The sequence below is a fragment of the Symsagittifera roscoffensis genome, chromosome 3, assembly GCF_963678635.1.
Source record: "Symsagittifera roscoffensis chromosome 3, txSymRosc1.1, whole genome shotgun sequence".
Lineage (NCBI taxonomy): Eukaryota > Metazoa > Xenacoelomorpha > Acoela > Convolutidae > Symsagittifera > Symsagittifera roscoffensis.
The window spans coordinates 19,148,897-19,169,946 of NC_087064.1; the positions used below are offsets into that span (position 1 = coordinate 19,148,897).

The 21,050-nt window shown below is 36.7% G+C and overlaps 5 protein-coding genes across 5 annotated transcripts; all 5 read right to left on the minus strand.

Annotated features, from left to right (window-relative positions):
- Positions 1-233: 233 nt before the first annotated feature.
- On the minus strand, positions 234-3,298 carry LOC134842010 (dolichyldiphosphatase 1-like). Its single transcript, XM_063858148.1, has 4 exons — positions 2,990-3,298; positions 2,506-2,762; positions 2,020-2,266; positions 234-1,096 (listed from the first exon to the last, which is right to left on the minus strand). The coding sequence occupies exons 1-4, from the start codon at positions 3,254-3,256 to the stop codon at positions 887-889; spliced, it is 981 nt and encodes a 326-aa protein (XP_063714218.1). The 5' UTR covers positions 3,257-3,298; the 3' UTR covers positions 234-886.
- Positions 3,299-3,623: 325 nt separating this feature from the next.
- LOC134842011 (RNA-binding protein pno1-like) lies at positions 3,624-6,004 on the minus strand. The gene is made up of 3 exons (XM_063858149.1): positions 5,804-6,004; positions 4,745-4,924; positions 3,624-4,036 (listed from the first exon to the last, which is right to left on the minus strand). The coding sequence occupies exons 1-3, from the start codon at positions 5,945-5,947 to the stop codon at positions 3,674-3,676; spliced, it is 687 nt and encodes a 228-aa protein (XP_063714219.1). The 5' UTR covers positions 5,948-6,004; the 3' UTR covers positions 3,624-3,673.
- A 42-nt stretch (positions 6,005-6,046) lies between these two features.
- On the minus strand, positions 6,047-14,633 carry LOC134842654 (RAB6A-GEF complex partner protein 2-like). Its single transcript, XM_063859098.1, has 8 exons — positions 14,449-14,633; positions 10,068-10,245; positions 9,645-9,833; positions 9,443-9,539; positions 9,054-9,196; positions 7,897-8,068; positions 6,988-7,208; positions 6,047-6,389 (listed from the first exon to the last, which is right to left on the minus strand). Exons 1-8 carry the CDS (start codon positions 14,592-14,594, stop codon positions 6,141-6,143), a joined length of 1,395 nt encoding a protein of 464 aa, XP_063715168.1. The 5' UTR covers positions 14,595-14,633; the 3' UTR covers positions 6,047-6,140.
- A 98-nt stretch (positions 14,634-14,731) lies between these two features.
- Positions 14,732-16,178, minus strand: LOC134841505 (enoyl-CoA delta isomerase 2-like). Its single transcript, XM_063857531.1, has one exon. It carries the CDS (start codon positions 16,075-16,077, stop codon positions 14,866-14,868), a length of 1,212 nt encoding a protein of 403 aa, XP_063713601.1. The 5' UTR covers positions 16,078-16,178; the 3' UTR covers positions 14,732-14,865.
- A 15-nt stretch (positions 16,179-16,193) lies between these two features.
- LOC134841504 (serine/threonine-protein kinase Chk1-like) lies at positions 16,194-18,125 on the minus strand. The gene has a single exon (XM_063857530.1). It carries the CDS (start codon positions 18,113-18,115, stop codon positions 16,592-16,594), a length of 1,524 nt encoding a protein of 507 aa, XP_063713600.1. The 5' UTR covers positions 18,116-18,125; the 3' UTR covers positions 16,194-16,591.
- Between the last annotated feature and the right edge of the window lie 2,925 nt (positions 18,126-21,050).

A 21,050-nucleotide genomic window follows, 5' to 3' on the forward strand; every position in this document is an offset into this window, starting at 1 on the left:
AGGCTGCAAAAGCAAAACGCCTTAAAATTATGTTTTAACTTCTTCAAGTTTCTGATTTTGTTTTTGACCAGGATCTTCGTCCTATCGCGTTACTCGGCAGAAAAATCGTAATAAGGCGCTGCTTCATACAAAAAAAATAATCATTATATTTTTTATGTAAAATGGTATTCATTAAATGGTTTATCTCGAACAAACTATTCTATTGCTTCACAACTCAACTCTGTTGCAAAAACTAAGAATAAAATTAGTCATTACAAAATAATTTTCATTTCTGCGAACAGTGAATTCATTCATAAATAATAAGGACAAAATAGAATATCACTACTTAAATAAAAACAAATATGGTTTATAGAAGAACATCAAATGAAACGAAAACAAAATCATAGAGAAGAAATCATACCAACAATATTGGTTTTATGGACAAGTCAAGAGTCCTGGCGATAGACTAAACTGTGTTGATGTTTAGTGGGGGAGGGGATTTGGATTTAGATGGTTATCTACTTTTGTGAAGTTCGACATAATTTTTTTTCTCGTACAGGATTTTCTATGCCATGAAAGATACTAGCATTTTTTGCGTGTAATATAATAACCCTGAATAATGAAAAGATTGTATTTGGCAAAACTTGCGATGATGATTCATTTGTAGAGCTATGGAACGGTCTCGTTATTCAAATGACTTTTCGAATTAAGAAAATAAAAACACCAAGGAAATATTCGTTCATTAATTCATTGAACTTATTGCGTTTGGTCTTGGCATCTGAATTTTCTTTGCCGTGACACCAAAATATCGACTGTGCTAACACCCATCGTTTTATAAATAATAATTTGACTAATTTTTTTGTCATGTAACACTATCTTTGCTTCTCTTTCATCTGGATTTGCATGGTCAGCTGCAGTGGTTGCTGTCCGGTTGGAGTTTGCGCTGTCTGGCTTGTGCCTCTGTGCGTGCCTTGACATACTCGAACAGGAGCACATTGGGAATGAGGCTGGAGTCCCTGAGCATTAGAAACTCCCCCACCCTGTTCGACACTATCAAGTGGTAGCGGGGTACAAACAGCACCACAGTCGCCACATACCACACAAGAGCAAACAAACTCTACAACACAAATCGAGTTACAGAACATTATCAGCGATGTGCCAAGAAAGCCGAAAAAAAAGAGAAAACAAATGAAATACCCACAATGTTTCCCCGGACACAGATTCAATTTCATACATACTGAAAAAAAAACAAAGCCCACACCGTAGGATGCAGAGGAAACTGCGTTACCTGTAGGCCAAGTGGCAAGGAGCGAAGCAGTTGTCAAGGTTCAACAATAAAGCAGGTTCAAATTCCCACAGATTTATAACAAAAAATTGTTTACGGGAAAAAACGTCTAGTTTCCGATAACTCGAAAAAGTGTTTACGGGAAAAAACGTCTAGTTTCCGATAACTCGCAAGTGTAAAAGCCCATTGGACTAACTCAAACGAGGCAAATGATTTGAACATGGCAAAAATAGAATATTTGAGACAAGACTATTCATTGCTTCATGTAATTAAGAGGAGAATTTAAAGACAAAATATAATATCCAAAGACGTCTCAAAATTGTTCAAAATAATTCAAAAAAAAATAGCTAACTTCATGTAACTCAATTGCCTACACCATTAAAGATTACAAAAAAAAAGATGTTTAATTATAGTACTGCTGATAGACCTGCTGAAATAACGAAAGAAAATTTCGTGTTGAGGCAAAAAAATAAGCAGAAAGATGGGCCGACAATTATTTTTTCCAGCGCAAAATTTCCAGTTTCCACAAATAACAGGTACTGAACGGATTCTATACCAGAACCTCTGACTTTCCAGGCATAGACTTTATCACATAGTGAAATATGCAGAATAAGAACTGAACTTGAATGAGATATCAAGCTATCAAATGATACAGTCATTCTGTTAGACAAGTTTTTAACCTGAAAAAAGTATATGTTCTGCTTTGATAACATTCACTATCGCAAGCGCAACAAACTCTCTGCAATGCTACTTACTCCACAGAATGTTCCGACACATATCTGGGCCCATGTGTGGTACTGCAAATAGACTCTGCTGTAAGACACGATGAAAGCAAAGGACATGAAAGAGATGTTGAGAGTGAGCTTCCACCAACACCTCAAGTAGCTCAATATGTCACTCACAGAAGAGCAGGCACTGCTATAGCTGTACGCACTGGGATAATAGACTCCTGTGGAACCACCACCAACCGCATTACCATTCGGAGAGGCCGAATTGTTGGACCTAAAAGGCACCTGTTGCTAATTGAAATGATATAAAATTACCATAGCGAGTGATATTTTAACACAGCTTACCGCGATATATATAACAGCGATATCTTGATAATGATTATTTTTATAGAGACTACAGGTTAGTTCAAGCGTTGCATTTTAGTATTTGCTGCATCATTTGTCTACCGTACTGTCGTTTCCTTTACCAACTTTTTTGAGCAGCTGAAAAACCAGTAAATAACTCATACTCACATGGCGGTAGTTGCTGCTGTTCCTCCAGAGTTGCTGTTGCTGTTGCTGTTATTGTGATGATGTGAGGACGAAGAAGAGGATGAATATGATGAATGAGAGGAGAGGTGTGGCACTCTGAGGGTGACGAAGAGGGAGAGATAGAGACAGAAGAAGGAGATGAACTGGGCGTGGGAGGAAGGCATCCCCAACTCACTGTGCTGCAGACTCATGTCATGTTGCGAACAGGGCCGCGGCTGATTTATCAACTTCTTTGAAACCTGGTCAATTGTTGGACATAAGCGTATAGAAAAAAAATCTTTTTTGCTGATCTCTCGAAAGGGAATCAAATTAATGCAAAAAGTTCTCAGGTTAATGGGGCAAAACCAAAAATTCGCCGGTCGGAACTTTCAAAATTTCATCAATATTTTCGGCAATTCTAATGACGTTTTATACTGCATAACAATGCATTCTCAAAAAAAAACAGGAAAAGTGATTGAGAACTGACCAAGTTGATGGCCTCGTTGATGACTACGCCGGCCAAGAACACCACAATCTGCACCTCCCTTCTGAACAGACACACCCCTAAAGTAGCAGCGATAAGGAGGACAGGAGCGAGGGAGAACCAGGCCAGTATGTGTCCCACCCAGTCGCCCTCGGGGTAAGACACGAAGGTCAGCTTCACCGGTACCCATCGTTTGCCTTCTCCACCTCCGACCGCGGCTGAACAGAACTCTCCATCGTTGTCGGAACTACCACCCCCGACTCCATACATCCTCTGAATCCAAACAATCAAACCTTATCAGCAGCAGTAAAGCGGCAACTATGAAGGGAATTGAAATCGTTCAAAATTTGGGACTCCTAAAATTAGAACTATTAGGTTTGAAATCTGTTTCTTCACACGCATTCGATTTCTAAACCACAAGAATTCAGCTTGCACACAAACTGTAAAAGTCAGTTATACATTTTAGAAAACGGAGTAATCCTTTTGCAAAAGCAGATGTTAATATGTATTAACTTGATAAACGAGATTATTCTCCGTAAATCAAAAACGAGATACATGCTTTTAACTTGATAAACGAGATTATTCTCCGTAAATCAAAAAACGAGATACATGCTGTTCATATTCTCAGAGAAAAGAGAAAGTTGGGCACATTTTTTTTCAAAGTAACTATTCGCAAAGCATAAACAATCAAAGCTTTTCAGCCAATCTGTTCGCTACGGCTCTCATATTTCCGTAGACTTTCGATGGCGGTTTGCCCAAAATGAGATTACAGATTGCGCGTCTAGCAGTTCTGATGTTCTGGTAACTGCCCAAAATGTGAATCTTAGAACCCGCGACTACAATTCTGGTGCGAGTGACATTCTCTATCGTGTATTTGATCTTTCCATTCTTCCCGGCAACTCTTCCGATTGCACGTGATAGATGGTTTCCACTTAGAACCTTCACGTCTTTCACTTCGAATGTGTCTACAAACAGATCGTCCAGACGAATAAGAGCGAGAGAATCTTCCAGTTCAAAGCCATAGAGATAAGCCTGGACAAAGTCTTCTGCCTGCGAAAAAGAAGTACATTAGTCATACATTGCAAGTAGACCTGAAAGCCCGAAATAAAACGAAAAAAGAATCCCAAAATGTAAGCAAGCACCAGGGCCAAAGCGAAAATCAGAAAAACTAAATCTTAGTTTTAAATATGCCCTCAGGCTAGACTGAAAATTGCACATATTCAAACATGCAAATAAAATATTGAAACACAGCCAACAGACAGTTAAAAAAGCCATGAACGCAAGGAAACTGAAAACTTCGAAAAACGTTCCAACTTTGAAGAAAAAAATGTATCGCCTTGAAGCTCTTCGAATTTCAGGAACAAGTTATGATTGATACTACTTCTTTGATAAAATTACCCCAATTGAGAAAACAGTGTCAAATGAAAATCCACTTTCGAAACTAGAAGTCGATCACGTTTTTCCTGACCTTTTGCTGTTCGATAGTGAAATTTGCCTTCCTTTTAACAAAAAGAAATCAACTGTCAAACCGCGAAAAATCAAATCTTAGCGCGAACAAATTTACACTTGGTCCTGAAAAAAATCAACAAGACCTATAAAACAGTTTTCATTAAGTTCATTACTCTTGAAAGGAAATCAAAAGTCAAACCGCAAAAAATCAAATCTGAGCGTGAACAATATATGACTTTGTCCTGAAAAAAAAATCACCGAGACCTATATGATAGACTCTTAATATATATTAAAATTATGAGTGCTTGCCTTCTGAATAGCATTGATGTCTTTGGTCTCGTTGCAGGACCTGATCTCTACACAGTTGGTCTTGGTGTTGAACCTGACCTGCAACAACAGGTGCTCTACAATAGGTGTGCATATCTTCATCCAGTTCTTCTTCAGAGGAGGGTACCGAATCTTCGGAACTCTTAACATCCTCTTCTCTACCTAGAAACACTTAAAATAAAAGCAGTTATAACTTGGGGAGGGAAAACAAACAGGTCGTTTCGCTTCGATTTATGCAAGAAGTTTGTTGATAAATTCCATATGAACAGTACCAGGTTTCCTTATTTTCCTGATCGGTTTTAATTCTCAAGCCTGCCCTTTAAGGAACAGCTACGCGTTTCAGCTCTTTAATACTTCAATTCAGTGATGTCCTTAAAAAATAAAAACTTAAATTCAAATTAAAATTGTTCAAGAAAATTATAGAACTTGCTGGCATCAATTTAAATTTTTCTGAACAATTTAAATTTTTCTTTAGCAATTTAAGTCTGTTTTTAGCAGATTTTCTGCCATTTTAGGTACTTTCGGCAATTTTGAAAATATAAATCGAAAGCAACTTTTTTGAGCATATCTATTTAAACAACATCTTCTCATTTTTGAAGTGAAAACTTCGATTGTTTGCTTTTTCCGCTGAAATGTGAAAATAATTGACACAACTTAAATGTTTACTTTAGCGCCGGATCGAATACCGCCCCAGCAATTCATTTTTTTCCAACTAAATTGTTCGATTTAAATTAAAATTTTTCATTTAAATTGAGTGGCTCACAATTTCAGACTAAAATAAATTGAAATTTGAATTGTTATTTTTTAGTGACATCACTGCTTCAACTCCACCCCGCGTTTGATTTTCATCTTTGAAAAACTAATTGAATATGATGATACTTTGCCTGGCGAACAACTACACCATTGTGAACACAATTTTTCAAACCTTACACAGTAATATCAGATGTTAGAATCATAGGACTATGCAAATGGTAATACGAATGACGAGTTAGCAATAAGGCGAGAAAACGAATATAGCTAAATAAAAAACACCTATCTCACCTTGACACCGTCGGATTCCGATGCTAGTTCGTTAGTGGTCAGAGGTGCCATTTTGGGAGGAGATATTTCAACTGATTCTCCCGTATCCTCCGTTTCCATATTAGACCCAGAAGCTGTTTTTGTAGTTTGTAGTTCAGTTGACATGCTGCCCAAATAAAATCAAACACCTCTGAAAAGAATCGAACACTTAAGACTTAAAGAGTACATTTCGTAGCGGTCTTAAAGAATTATCATTTAACGCTTAAGTATATATCATATAATTTCTTTGACCTATCGTTGATACACCGCAAATAAAATTCAATCCAAAATCTTTAATAAGATAAATTATAGTTTTGATTCAAGTCATGTTTAGAGTGTGATTTCTTTTCAGGCCCACTGAGCAGCTTTGGAGCTTAAAAGGGTTATTGGGCAACAATGTGATGGGAAGTGTCCAAGAGAACGTCTCGTAACTAGTGGGACAACTGTAATTTACAATCTGGTCGTCATTTTCGTCGTCAAAAGAGGTATTTGTGAATTGAGTGGCGATGTCAGGGTGGCTATCAGTTGATATGATGAAAGTAAATTGCAGACTCCAGACCAGAGACACCTAAAAGTAGACACAGAGGCGAAGTTGCACTTCGCACACACAAGCAAAAATATGACCGATAACTAACCTTTCTCAATTTATAGCGCGGACGTATTTTAACTAGTATACGAAAAAGTTCATTTAAAACATCCGACCCTGCCCAGGTTCGAACCCTCTTAGTTTATTGTGGGTCTCCTTCCCTACTTCTACGCTAGATCCATGATACCTTGAAGCTAAAAGGCTATTTGCAATATAATAGTCTTTGTTAATATCCTTGGCATTGGCTGTACTTAATAGATGGTTATTGATCAAAATGAACACTTTCAAAATGAACACTAATATTTGCGACTTAGCTACGAAAAAAGAGAATCATACTATCACACAAGCTTTGCTTGTACAAAGACAATTGCAACAGGGGTTTATCTGTCACATGTCAGGTCGGGGGAACCCTCTGCAAAAAAATCTCAGTTTTTTTGTGAGCTTTGCACATAAAAATAGTTTTGAGGGTCACAAAGATTTCGCCACTTGGGTATTTCATGATGATCAGTTTTAACAAATTTCTGCGCTATTATTTTGTGGTCTTTTAATCATGATAAGTTTGTATGCTATCACTTTATACCAGTTCTGTGGTGAACGAAGGCGTGACTGAATGTGGAATGGGGAGTGATAGTTCACAGTGGGAGATGTCTGCTACGTATTCACACTTGGATCCAAAACACTCCGGCTGATTGATGTTGGACGAAGCGTCCAGTCGGAACTGGTCGGAGAGGCGTTCCTCGCATTGCAGATTCACAGTGTATTGCAGACAGTATCTAGGGAAGGGGTTGAACTCAAAGAATCCTAAGCATAAACACGCAAATACGAGTTATCGATGCGAAAAGATCCTGAAACATTCAACACAGAGGCAAAGCCTTTTTGTCGATTTTTTCAGAGCACTCCCAGAACACAGTTAAGACCCTGTTTTGACCAAAACCTTTGCTCCGCAGGGAAATTTCTGAAAAACAGGTCAATGATTGTAATAAAAATATACCAAAGGGGGCCCTTTGGTTGGTGAGGGGGTCGAATCCCTGAAGGAACATCTGCCCTTCCACATAAACACGCCCCTGGCTAATCCCAAGCGCAAACAAGGATAGCCGGTTTCTTTGCACAGAATGTTCCGAGCATAGTCTTAAAAAAACAAAAAAAATTCAAATTGAGTCATTTTTTCTGCATGGTGTGATAAAATAAATTGGACATATTCGACAGTCATAAAAAAAATTCCAATTGGTAAACAGTTTTTGTAAAAAAAAATGACCAGAAAAACGAAAACAAATATTTCAAATTTTTAGCAATATTTTTTTGTGAATTTTTGAAAATTTGATTCCCAAAATGACGCTAAAAACTTATTTTACTCAAGCTTAAATAAGCTACTGTAAGCATGCACGGTCACCTTATTAGCTCGAAAATTGACCAAAAATCCAAAACTTTAATCCGGAACTGGCGTCAAAAACATTTCTTATCTTCTATAATTCATTAAACAGACACTGACCGGATATCTCCTCTCCTATTCGGAATGCGGACTTGGCCAGTGAGAACTTGGCTATCTCCGTCTGTCCATTTCGCACACTGTATGCCACTGCATTTCCCCCCTTGTTCGGTCCTCCTACCCCTCTGTGTGATAGACTAAGACTCTGCATCGCAATCTCCGTTTCCATGGCAACCTATAAGGAAAGGCCAGCTAGCTCTATTGAAAAACAGAGGCAACAGACAGTTGGTAAAGAATTCATGAACAAGGAAACTGAAAAAGACCCTTTGACTTTCAAAATTATAGGTTTCTCTTCGACTTCAAACCTTGCCTATGCTGTACCACGCATCGGCGTTACCTGTGCGCCCAATGGGCAGAATCAGCTGTTGAATCTATTTTCTTAATATATCCTAATCCAAATTGAAACACGTACTATTAACCTTCTCACTTGAATTCTATGAAAAAAAATCAATTGAATAAAATTATTGTTACTCTTGGCTAGTTGTATAAATTACATTAAAATTTCCAGAATGTCACTAAAATTTGATAACTATCCTTCTATAATACGCCTGCTCGCCACCTTTAATCGCTCAAAATCAGACAAACTCAAAATTTCAAACCCAGTTTTCTCGACTGTGGGAAAGTTTTTAAAATTTTCTAAAATCGTACCAATCAGGATTGCAAGGGCTTTAATATGATATATTTTTCCCTCCAATACAAAGATTATTTGTGGTAAATTTTTTGGTTGAACAACAAAAGAAACCTGCTCGCTCACATATTCGCTCGAAATTAGACCTAAAGTCAAAAATTTTTAACACTTTTTTAATGTCGTTCTTGTCTGGACTAATAGGGCTTTAATATGATATATAATTCGATACAGTCTCCTGAATATTTGAGGTACCTGATTTTGCGTGAAAAAAAAAAGAAAACACTAAAACCCACCCGAATACAAGTTTCCTCCATTTTTATGGTCAGAACAATAACTTGAAAGCGACTGTTCAGATTTGATCAATTTAATGCTGGTGGCATTCTTAGATAGAATCGATCAATACGCATTGACGCAAACGAGTGAAAAACGGCAAGAAGGACTCATAAAACCCAAAAAATGAGCACAGAAAAAAACTAACCCTCAGCAAACACAACTTAAAAAAAACAAGGGAACAGAAAAGCTTGAAAATTACCTGCTGATCATACTCCTCCGTTGACTTCAGGTGAATTTCTGATTCCTCGTGGAAAGGGTTCTCTTTTTCCTTTTCACTGAGATCAAGCGGACTGTACTTCCTACTTGAAGGACTATTTCCACCTGTCATGGGGTCTCGCGAGGCTAAAAAGCCAACAAAAGCAAAATAGGAGCTGCCCAGATTTTTATTGTAAACCCGAATACAAACTGATATTTGTCAGTTGCACTCGAATATTGAGGTTCATTCTCGATGAAGTTTTTGGAGCCGCTCATATGTCTCAAAGGTATTTCTAGTTATCATCAGCTCCACAAATTGCCATTACAACTGGATAGCTAAAATTAAACTTTCGAAGACCAGCATTATCTAAGGTAATCGAACAAAAAACTTACAATTCATTGATATTGCTGAAAGATATTCGCCGTGAAGTTTGTGACATAGAGTCAGTACCCTAACGGGACACTTGATCATCTGCATTGGCTGGCCCACCTTCAACAAAAATTTTTGAAAATCAATCAAAATACAAGGAATCCTGTAAATAAATGTATTTGGCATTGGTATCATTACAAAGTAAGAAATAGATTAAATGCATAACTTCTGGAACCCGAACAGGAGTTTGTAAGTGAAGCGCACACAGTGACCGTTGAATGAGGGAGGCACCATCTCTGACGAAGTGGGCAGTTGCACACAGAAGGCGTAAGAGATACTCTCATTCTTGCTCAAACTCAAATCACAACTGATGATCTCTGGTTTCGTACAGAACACGTTGTAGCCTTTCTCATCCTAGGGATAAATAGAAATCTATTTGGACAGTACTATATATTTTTCTGATGTTGAAGTGATCTTCAGCAAATGACCCCGTGTTTTTGGCATACGATATCAAGAACAATCTTTCGTTACAATTCAGTAACTAAAAAACAAATAAATAATTAACAACCAATAGAATGCTTATACGAGCAAAACTTTCTTAAAAATACATATCATGTCGGCAAAACTGGTCTATCTCTATGTGCTTACCTGTGCAATATTGAATGAAGTGTTAGATGCCCCCAGTTGGTAGTGGTTAGTATTCTTTTTGTACGAAGATACACCAGAGGTAGTCTTGGAAAAAGTATTGGTGGTGGTGCTGTTGAAGAATGATGACATGTTACTCTCCGCTGCTTCTTTGTTCACTCTGTTCCCATTCACTGCACACCTAATTAACAATCAACGTTAAACTTATTTGTATATAACTGAACTCATTTCAAAAGGTGGCGTTTTTTGTTTAGTTTGGAGGAGCTCAAAAATTAAAACTGGCTGGCCCATTAAAACATTGAGACAAAATTTTAAAACATTTTTGAAACTCCACTTTCCTTGAGAAAATCTTAATTCTGATATCCGAGCCTACTTCATATTTTTTTCAAAATGTTTTAAGTAGGTAAAGAGTAGACAATCGCGCATTTCTCTGTTGTACTAGTAGTTCGCATAAGCTCATTTAGCAAATTGGGAAAGTCGAAACCGGTGACGGAATCTTTAATGGGAACAAAATAGAGGAAATGAATTTTCTTTTTAAACGCAAACAGACCAATATCATAAATTCGAAAAAAAAAGAGTTCTATTAAGATCTTTTTTTTGCCACGGTCAGAACAATGAATTTTAGCTTAAACCATAACTCAGTCCGCACTGAAGCTGAGGTAACTGAACCGACAAGAACAAGCAGCAGACAGGTTTGCTTTCCTCTTACAGTCCAAACTGAAGGAAGTTGATGGTACCTTATCCGATTTGGATAAATCTGCTGAAAATTTCTCTGAAATAATTCTCAGTTGCATTGATAGATTTGCTCCCTCTCAAACTCGTTATGTGCCGAAAAATAACAAGTCCTGGGTGACAAATGAAGTGAAAAAAGTAGCAAACAAAAAAGCATCCGCATACAGGACATATATACAAAACCCTACAGAAGAAAACAAGATCAAATATAACTCATTACGAAACAAATCCAATGCCCTGAATCGGAAATCATTCAGAAGATTCTGGAGATCTAAGCTAAATACAACAGACTCTCATAAGTATCACAAAGCGGTTGCAGCATATCTTGGAAAACATAAAAATGTAACGTTGCCAGATGATATAAATGAAAAAAAAGCTCAAGATATGAACAATTTTTTTGTAAATATTGGTCCAAATCTAAGTGATAAAATTGAAGTTGCAGATCCTATTTCATTAGAAAATGTTGATTATTCAATGTTCTTCCCGAGTATAAAGGAAACAGAAATAGAACAAATAATAACAGAATTACCAAATAAACTCAGCTCGGGTTGTGATTGCATCAATACAGCAATAGTCAAATTATGTAAACCAATAATCACGCCATGGCTCACGAACTTTTTCAATACCTGCTACACAAATGGGTGCTATCCGAAATACTTAAAAATTGCTAAAGTTTTTCCGATTCATAAAGGTGGATTGCAAGACGAATATGGAAATTATCGACCCATATCTTTGTTATCAACGCTGTCAAAAATCTTTGAGAAGACAATTCATATCAGATTAAGTAGTTATTTGGAAAATTGCAAGTTGCTCAGTACAAATCAATATGGCTTCCGTAGTAAATTAAGCACAGTTAAAGCGGTTCTAGATCTAACAGAAGAGGTTCGTAACCTACGAGATCAGAAGAAAAAAGACGTTATGTTAGTTTTATTAGATCTGAAAAAAGCTTTTAACACTGTCAATCATGTGATCTTAATTGATAAATTAGATCGGTATGGAGTAAGAGGAAAGTCGCTGGAAATTCTAAGAAGTTACTTGTCTAATAGGAAACAGTATGTTGTCCTTAATCAATTTAAAAGCGAATTGAAAGATGTTTTGTGCGGGGTGCCACAGGGTTCAGTCTTAGGACCGTTGCTCTTTTTGATCTATATCAATGACCTTCCCAGAATTGTAAGAAATTGCCGACTTACTTTGTTTGCTGACGATACATCTGATATTAAAAACAAAAACGCTTCCCTTGATGACTTTCAAGAAGATCTAAATCGAATAGATAATTGGATGAAGTTTAATAAACTTACCGTAGAAGGATCGAAGTCTAAGCTACTAATTTTTTCAAAATCCAAAGCTGATGCTATATATTTCGCAGACACTTGTTTACAACCCGTTGCTAGCTGCAAATACCTAGGCATTGAATTGGATAATAAACTATCCTTCAAAGATCATATTGAGACTATACGGAAAAAATTAACCCGCTTCTGCAGAGTTGCATACCGGCTTCGTAATGTGATGACCATTTCACAAATGGTCATGTACTACAAAACTTATGTACAACCTTGTGTTCAATATGGAGTTCTTGTTTATGGAGCAGTTTGCAAAATTAAATTAACAGTCATTATTTCGCATCCGCCCGCTGTCAGTTGTATACCCTTGTAAGTATAAGCTTGCATCATATCTCTGGTTCTCATGTTAAAGAATAAAGCTCTTGAATTAAAAAAAAAGAGTGATTGCACTATTTAAGTCTCGTTTTTTTTTTCGCTTTAAATTTGCCTCTTTGACCTAAATTAATTATTGAACCTTTTGATCTGATGTCATATGATGTGATTCCTTTACGGGGCAACCTTCAACAAGCCTCTCGTTGGCTTTCTGGTTGTCCTATCATGAGTTATTTTTGAATTTTTGCTTATTGTGTTATGATAATTTGATTACTCATGATGAATATTTAAATAAAAAATAAAATAAAAATTAAGTTACTCAAGTAAATAAACAGAAAAAAGTCCCATCCCATTTGCTAACCGCAAAGTGTAACACAAGCGAAGCTGAGCTTCGCACCACTTGCGATAAAAAAAACTGAAAAGAAAATGAAATCACACGTGAAAAAAAAAATTCGAAAAATGAATTCAAAAATGAACAATTGCCGCAAAAAATTGTAGAAAATTGAAAAAAACTCTGAAAGCCTAATAAAATAACCCGATTACATCAAACTGATGAAATATCAAAATGATACGCAAGAAAACTTGATTAAAACAAAATACGAATTTCATTTTCTCCCTTCTCTTAAATACATACTCTTAAATATTAATCATATTCTTAAATCTCGTGCGCATTCTTCGTAGCCGTCACAGTCAAGTCAAACATAGCCAACAGACAGCTGTAAAAGGGTCAATGAACGCAAGTAAACAAAAACACGACTATTTTTGAAAAAGTCGCAAAATTATTTTTAAAAAAACGTTGCCCTTAAAGATCTTTGAAATTCAAGAACAATTTATAATTGCCACTTTATAGATAGAATTGACCCAATTTGTGAAAACAGATCAATAGGTAGTTTTTTTTTTATTTGTCTGGGAAATCTGAAAACTTAATTCCACTTTCGAAACTAGAAGTCGATCATGTTTTTCGTGAAATTTACACTTTTGTTGCTCGATATTGGAATTTGACTTCCTTTCAACAAAAGAAATGAACTGAACTTAAAAACAAACCAAAAGTCAAACCGCAAAAACGTGAATTTGAGCCTGAACAAAAAATTTTCCGAAAAAAATTGAAATCATACGTTAATCGAATCTTAGGCAAAAAAAAAACATTTTCTGGTTTTTACAAATTTTTTAAAAGAAATTACTTCAGCCTAAAACAAAGCAGACTAACTTATAAGTCTGGACTTCACAATTAAACTTAAACACACCGGTTTTTACTCATTTTAGCAAACAAAAACAGAAACAATGCATCGGAAAAAAAACTGTAAAATTATTGCAAAAAATAAATATTTTCCAAACAAAAAACTTTGGAGTGTAAAAAAACCATAAAACGCTAAACAATAATTTTCTTTTTGAAAATGAAAACACAAAGTGATAAATAGTTCGTAGAAACGGTTAGTAAATTATTGAAAAATGTGAGCCTTAAAAAAGGTAAATTCGGTCGAAAAATTGTTCAAAAAAATCTGCATCTTGACATCTGGTGAAGCTAACCTTCAAGTTACTTCATGTTCTACCCTTAATAAAAAAACATTCAATGAAGCTTGTACATTCAAGTAAAAGCTTGTAAAAAAGAAACTTAACGAACAACAAAGCAGCCGAAAGTGACGAAGTCGAAAAATAACACGAAATTTCGTTGAAAATTTTCGATTGCAAAATTATCGGAAGAACAATGAGCAAAAATAGGACGCTAATACTGCATACATATGACTCATGCATATGACGTATGCAGTTGAAGTGTACTGCAAGCAATCTGAAGCCTGTGAACGAAGTTCTTTACGGGACAAAAAGTCTTGTAGCCGGTTGCAATACCCTTGCTTATTGCAAGGGTAATAACTACCAAAACTTAAAATCGTCAAATAACAATGTAAATGATTTTTTTGGTCTACTAGCTCGCGTAGAACTTGCAAAATTGCAAGCTGCATACAAACCGTAAATTACTATAAGGAGAATGAATGTTTTTTTACCTGCATGTCAATTGTCCAGTGCAGATAGCCAGACTCTCTTCTTCGCCATCATCCGAAGACTGGTTCTGAATAGTGAGTCGCACTTGTATTTTCTCCCCGGCCAGAAAAACTGGGTCTCGATCGCAATCCAGAGAACACACCAGCATCACTCACTATTTAAACTCAGTAAAAATTCGAAATCTGAAAAAACGCATATTTTGAGTATCTTTACACTCAGGAGACAGAGACAAATATGCCCATTGATGAGCTTCTCATTCAATATAGATATGCCACTTCCATATCATTTCAAAACGAGAATTTCTTTCAATAATTCAAAAAATATATATATCAGTGTGCTTTTCCATTTTATTAGAGAAGTCTCGATGATAAGTGATTTCAATAAACAATGAATAATAAATATTTCGCACTATTTACAATTTACATCTTGGACTGTTTTCTGCTCATGAACTTCATGATTGCACTTATGCACTCTTCCGAAGTCCATCTCTCCACTAATCTGTCACACTCTTCTCTGTTCACAGTCATCAACTTGTCCCTTTTTCGATCCCTCATCAATCCCTTTGAGTAGACCAAACTATTACTCGGCAAAGACGCGTAGAAATTTAAACGCTCTTCTATTACTCGTTCAAAACTAGATTGGTCAATGACTTCAGTGACTAAATTTCTATCATAAGCTTCAACTGCAGAAAGTTTCTTTTCATACAGAAGCATCTCGGTTGCTTTATTATGTCCCATCAATTTTGCGAAAGTGTAAGAAGAACACCCTTCAGGAGTTTGTCCTAACGAAGGAAACGGAGTTTGGAATGTCGCGTTTGACGATGCCAGAACTATGTCAAACAGACCCAAAGTGGTGACACTGATTCCTACAGCCGGTCCATTAATCAAACCAATCAGAGGTTTCAGAAAGTTGATAAAACTGCTCACAAATTTCTCCAGTATGTTTCCCGCTGCCTGTGCGCCTTTTTGCATGTCCCCGCCATGTTCCTGGGCAAGTTGTGAAAATCCACTTAAGTCGTTTCCAGCCGAGTAGTAAGTCCCACTTCCCGTCAACGCCGCAACAACTACATTATCATCTTTAGCAGCTTCTTCTAAGGCTATACCTATTTCATCATAACACTTCAAATTTATAGCATTATACTTCTGTGGTCTATTCAGCGTGATTTTACAGCAACCATTTTTTACTTCGTACAGAACTGTTTCATACTTTGATCCCGAGAGACTTTCGGAATCTTTTGTCTCCGAGTCTGATGTTGGTTCTTCAGTCGAGACTAATTCCTGAACTATTTTAATATATTCACTCATTGCATCGTCTTTGCTCAAACTCTTCAAGTTGTTCCAGGCGTCCCACTTTGCTTTGGCCACAAAATTCAGAGCAGACGGTTTGGGGGCTGAGTTATCTCCTTCTGTAGACTGTTTGAACAGAGCATACATCTTCAGTTTGACCTCGTTTCCAGGGTCAGTTTTCAGACTGCTCACTTTACCTTTCATGTCGTGGAACTTGCTCTCCAAGGACCCAGACTGGAATGACAAATCCCGCACCGAAATGACACTATGAAAAGGACGCGCTCTCATTCTGGAGGCTTGGGACAATTTAGGAAGAACAGAAACTAATCTACGATTAGAACTCATTTTGAATCTGAATGATCACATTTTATAATCTACCCGACAAAAATTAGCGTCATTCATTTGTTTAGCCCAACCTGTTTAAACAAACCTAACTAATAGCAGACAGAAAGAATATTGAATTGTAGTAAAAACTTTCAGTAAACCAGCTAAGGGACGCGACAAATGAGCACAAAAAAATAAGTATTACACAAGATTACACTAGAATTGTAATATATTTTGAGGATCTTTAAAACTCTATTGGCGCAAATAAAACCGGAACAAAACATTAAACAATACGACCCGCGCTCTGTTCAAAAGTAACAGAAGCTCCAACCATCGCTTTGAAATGTACATCAAGGAGACTATAATTTTTCGGCGTATAAATATTCACTTCAACGTATGGTGGTCGGAGCGAAAAGGGTTAAATTTATCAAGAGAAATAAAAATTGCAAAATCGAACTCAAATAAACCAACACAATAGGTATTAGTTTTGAAACCCGAAATTCTTGATTTGAAATCCTAAATCAACGTGGAAGCGTTATGTCACAGAGTTACTACTCATTAGCAATGGAGGCAGTTCGTAGATCAGATCAACCAATTTGGCCCTCATCTTGATGAACTGCTTCTTGAATTCAATTCCGTCTCCTTTGGACCTCCTCACGTCCACTAAATTCAATTCTTTGTCTCCGGTCGTAATGATGTTAATTTTCCATACCAATTTATTGGATCTAGAATCCACGACAGAAGCTGTCAGCACCGATTCCGAAACTTTGTACGAGATTCCGTTGTGTTCCAGGAACCTCTGTATGGCCTTGAGAGTCTCAAGGTACACACCTTTCGTGTAGAACCTAGTCATACGATTCACTTTTCTCACTGAGCCAGCTCCGGTTTGGGTAATGGCCATGGATCCAAAATCATTGGGTTGACTCATCACGAAATCAGTTGCTGCCACAGATACCGCCGCTCCCTTTCCAGGTGTACCGCCTGGCGTCTGACCCACAGGACTAGACAACACAGGCTGACTTTGAGGCATGGCGTGATAGAAGTCAACGGGCACTTTTCTGCAAGGCGAATTCTCAATTCGACTGCATGCTAGTTTGAATGGTCTACTCGGAGATTGGGCAATAGGCGATGATCCAGGAGAATATTGCCGTTTTCTGGAGGTCGACATTGCCTGTGATAGTTTAACGTACCAAGTCTCTTTGCGAATATTCGCAATAGTAAGTCTCTCAGCTGGCTTCAAATGGAGTAACTTCAAGAAGAATCCAAGTGCAATGGCATCAATTTTACACCAAGGTGTGGAATAATGCTTCTTCTCCGCCCAATGATCAAATTCTTTGCATGATCGTTTGGGTTCGTCCCACGGCAACTCACCCGTTAGCATAGCCAGTAAAACAATACCACAAGACCAAACATCAATTGGCTCCGCATAATAATGTCCGCCTTCCAGCACTTCTGGAGCGGAATAGCACGGTGTCCCGCAAACTGTGTTTAATTTTCTTTCTTTTCCCTTACATCTGAAAAGCGTGGCCAGACCAAAATCTGATATTCTCAAGTTCATGTCTTTATCAATAAGTAGATTTTCGGGCTTTATATCTCTATGCACGATGCCTTTCTCGTGTATAAACTCGACTCCTTCCAGCAACTGTGTGAAATATTTGAACATTTCCTTTCTGGGCATCCCGATTTCTGGCTCAATTCGGTCAAACAGCTCTCCGTTTTCAGCGTACTCCAGGAAAATAAAAACCTGGTTTCGTTTATCCACTGACCTTTGGCCGTAGAACTTGATGATATTCTTGTGCTCTAGGCACTTCATGATTCCCACTTCTTTCCGAATCAGGTCTTTATTCTGGTCTGTGATTGTGATTGTCTTGACTGCAACGTACTCGTTATGTACCTGGTGTCTCGCCAATTTCACTTCTCCGTACGCTCCCTCACCTAACACGTCAACTATCTCCCATCCCTCGATGAATGGCTCGCTCTTTTGTCCCAAAGAGAGATGCTGCATATTGAGCTCATCGGGCTTGCTAGCTGGTAAATTTTCTTTCCCGCCTGTTGCCATTTCATAGTACCATCTAAAAAGTTTTTTAAATAATCAGCTATACGCACTCATCAATTTTTTCTTCTCTCTTCGAATTTCTTTGAAATCTTTGTGATTTTTGATGAATTTTATGAAAACAACGATAATTATCAGATTTTTCTGATTAACTAACAATAGAGCAATTCTTTTTAATCCTACATTTCGCGAGATCAAATTTAAATAAAATTAGCCTACGAACAATATTCTTTTGGCCTTGACACGACATGCACATTCAACAGCAGGACGGATTTAGGGGGGGGGGGGGGGGCGGCTGGGAGGAGCAGCGGGGACTTGACGCCGCTCTTGAGGGATTCGACCCCCTCACCAGCCAAAGGGTCCCTCCTTTGGTATTTTTAAGACATCCATTTTCGGCCAACCAACTCAAATTTCGGCCGGCCAATATATACTAATTTTGAAGGTGAGCACGCGTCGAAAAAAACCGCAATTTTTTGGTCAAAAATTTCAAGCCCACAAACGGCATTTTTGGACCGTTTTTTCAAAAAATGTCTATCTATGTTTAGGAGAGCTCGGAAAATCACTTTAGTTGACCTTAAAAAAATCGACAAAATGTTCAAACAACTTCCTAGATCCGCCCCTGCTCAGCAGATAGGTTACATTAAGCTAGAAAAACTCCACATCCAAATTTTGCAAAAAAAAAACGAAATATCAATCCGTCAACAAAAACTTTCAACATAATGCTAGCATTTAAAAAAAAACAATTCTTTAACAAGGAAAGCCGTTAGCCGTGCAATTGGCGCAGAATGTTCCAAAAAAAATCATTTAAAAACAGAAAAAAAACATTATTTTTTTCAAGTAAGTATTGTTTTATGTGTGGCGTGAACAGGGAGAACTAATTAAACGAGCAGAATCCAAAAAAACGAATAGCAAAAAATACGAACAAAAATTTTAAAAAAATTACTTTTTGCATAAATATGTTTTGTTTTTCAACAATTTTTATTGCCAAAAAAGCGCTCAATGCAGCTTCCAAAACTAGTTTCCCTGAATTTTTTTATAGCCTCAAACATCAATTTTTATTAAATCATTTTTTCTCGACCGCTTTTCTCCATTGGTCGAAACAATTACGTTCCAAAAATATCTCAATGATCTTCTTGTCGTTGTGAATATTCGATGCGTATGATTGGATTTGTGAAGATTGAATTTGGGACATAAAAAAAAACAAAAAAAAACGAGGAAGCAAACTTGATCCGATTTCAGCAACAAATGCGCTTTTAAACCTGTTCTATTTTTTAAAAAAAATTCTGAATTTAAACAAAGTACCAGCTCTGATTCAAATAGAAAAGCGTAGCAAGAAAAAACAATTCTTTGTCTATATTTATGATCAAGAATTGCAATACAGCGTCAGTGAACATGTACAACCGATTTTGTTATAAGAGCTTGGTAGGGAACCCAATGAAATAACTCATTGACAACGAAGACCAAAGTAGACTAATTGGTAGACTTCAAAGTAAAATTTTCAAACTACTAGGTTTCAGATTTTCGAGATTAAGGTGGCCGAAAGCGAACAACAGTCGTTTTCATTAACTTTTTAAAAGCAGTGTTAAATAATTAAATTTTTTGTTAAAACATTATTTTTTGAACAGAATTCTTATCTAACTCAGTCATTTAATTTAATTGGCCTGTACATAAAAAAAACACTGACTTCGTTTAAAAAATCTCAACTTTCGAATTTCAAAGAAAAAAATAGATGTCTCTAAGCTCTTTGAATTTCTTAGAACGACTTATCATTTACGTCACTTTCAGCAGATGAGTTTCAATTGAACTCAGAAAGTGCATATATATCTAAGTGCATTCATAAATGGATCAATATGTATAATGCACATGTAATCATTAGAGATTTTATGCACATTAAGACTTTTTCCTGAAAAAAATCATTAAGACTTATATAAGAGTTTTCACTACGTTCATTACTCTTATTAAGTTGTCAAAATAACAACCAACCTAATAATCAAATTTCGAATATGACGGATACTCAAAATGCTAACATGCTCACACACAGAGACGACTGCTTCAGTTAAGAGTGCAACATGCTGAAAATGGAGATCTTGAAATTGGAGACTATCAAGTGGACAAAGTTGTTTACGAGAAAAAGTCTTGTACCCGATCGCACTACCCTTGCTTATCGCAAGGGTAATCAGTTTTGGAAAATTTATAAGAAAGCATAAAAACGTCATATCTCAGAAACTATGAGAATTAAAACATTCATATTTTATGACAAGACTTGCAAATCCTGAGAATCGCCTGAATGCAACCCACCACGGGGTTCAGAATTTCAAATTTTTTGAAGGTTTTCAAATGTTTTTTTAAATCAAAGATTTCAATTTTTTTGAAACAATCACGAAAATCGTCATATCCCATAAGCTTCAAGATTTTGAGTATTTATATCTTGAGAACACTAACAGCACTCCAGAATAGGGTTGCTAACTTCAAATTTTGTGAAATAAACACTGCAATGAGCTCAAGTTGGCATTACGAATCAAGGAAAAAAATGCGAATAACGAAAAAAAAATGCGTTCGAGCTCCAAATGTATATGAAAAGGTATGATGACATTGGAATTTTGCAATCAATAGTTCATATGGATAAAAACGTACTTGAAAACTCGTATTGAATATTTTATAGAGGCGAGGCTGCGCTTTTCAAACACTAGCGTGAACACGACAAAAACCGCTCTATGAAGTGCAATAAGAAAAAGTAGAAATAAGCCTCAAATTAGTTTAAAAAAATCGGATACATCTCGGATTCAAACCTACGCCCTACTGCAACTTAGATATGATGAATCTCAATTACTAACCACTCAGCTTAATTGATGACAATTACTAGCCACAAATAAAGCAGAGAACAGATGCTATGCAATTTCCAATGCTATAGTGAAATTTCCATACACGTGAATACTTTCAA

Excerpts from the sequence above, each read along its gene's own strand:
- LOC134842010 (XM_063858148.1), bottom strand. The coding sequence starts at position 3,256 with ATGTATGGAGTCGGGGGTGGTAGTTCCGACAACGATGGAGAGTTCTGT. Across the intron at positions 2,763-2,989 it reads TCAACGAGGCCATCAACTTG|GTTTCAAAGAAGTTGATAAA; the intron begins GTCAGTTCTCAA and ends ACAATTGACCAG. Across the intron at positions 2,267-2,505 it reads ACAGCAGCAACTACCGCCAT|GTCCAACAATTCGGCCTCTC; the intron begins GTGAGTATGAGT and ends GGTGCCTTTTAG.
- LOC134841505 (XM_063857531.1), bottom strand. The coding sequence starts at position 16,077 with ATGAGTTCTAATCGTAGATTAGTTTCTGTTCTTCCTAAATTGTCCCAA.
- LOC134841504 (XM_063857530.1), bottom strand. The coding sequence starts at position 18,115 with ATGGCAACAGGCGGGAAAGAAAATTTACCAGCTAGCAAGCCCGATGAG.
- LOC134842011 (XM_063858149.1), bottom strand. The coding sequence starts at position 5,947 with ATGTCAACTGAACTACAAACTACAAAAACAGCTTCTGGGTCTAATATG. Across the intron at positions 4,925-5,803 it reads CGGAATCCGACGGTGTCAAG|GTAGAGAAGAGGATGTTAAG; the intron begins GTGAGATAGGTG and ends AAGTGTTTCTAG. Across the intron at positions 4,037-4,744 it reads ACATCAATGCTATTCAGAAG|GCAGAAGACTTTGTCCAGGC; the intron begins GCAAGCACTCAT and ends TCTTTTTCGCAG.
- LOC134842654 (XM_063859098.1), bottom strand. The coding sequence starts at position 14,594 with ATGCTGGTGTGTTCTCTGGATTGCGATCGAGACCCAGTTTTTCTGGCC. Across the intron at positions 9,834-10,067 it reads CTTCATTCAATATTGCACAG|GATGAGAAAGGCTACAACGT; the intron begins GTAAGCACATAG and ends ATTTATCCCTAG. Across the intron at positions 9,540-9,644 it reads TCCTGTTCGGGTTCCAGAAG|GTGGGCCAGCCAATGCAGAT; the intron begins TTATGCATTTAA and ends TTTTTGTTGAAG.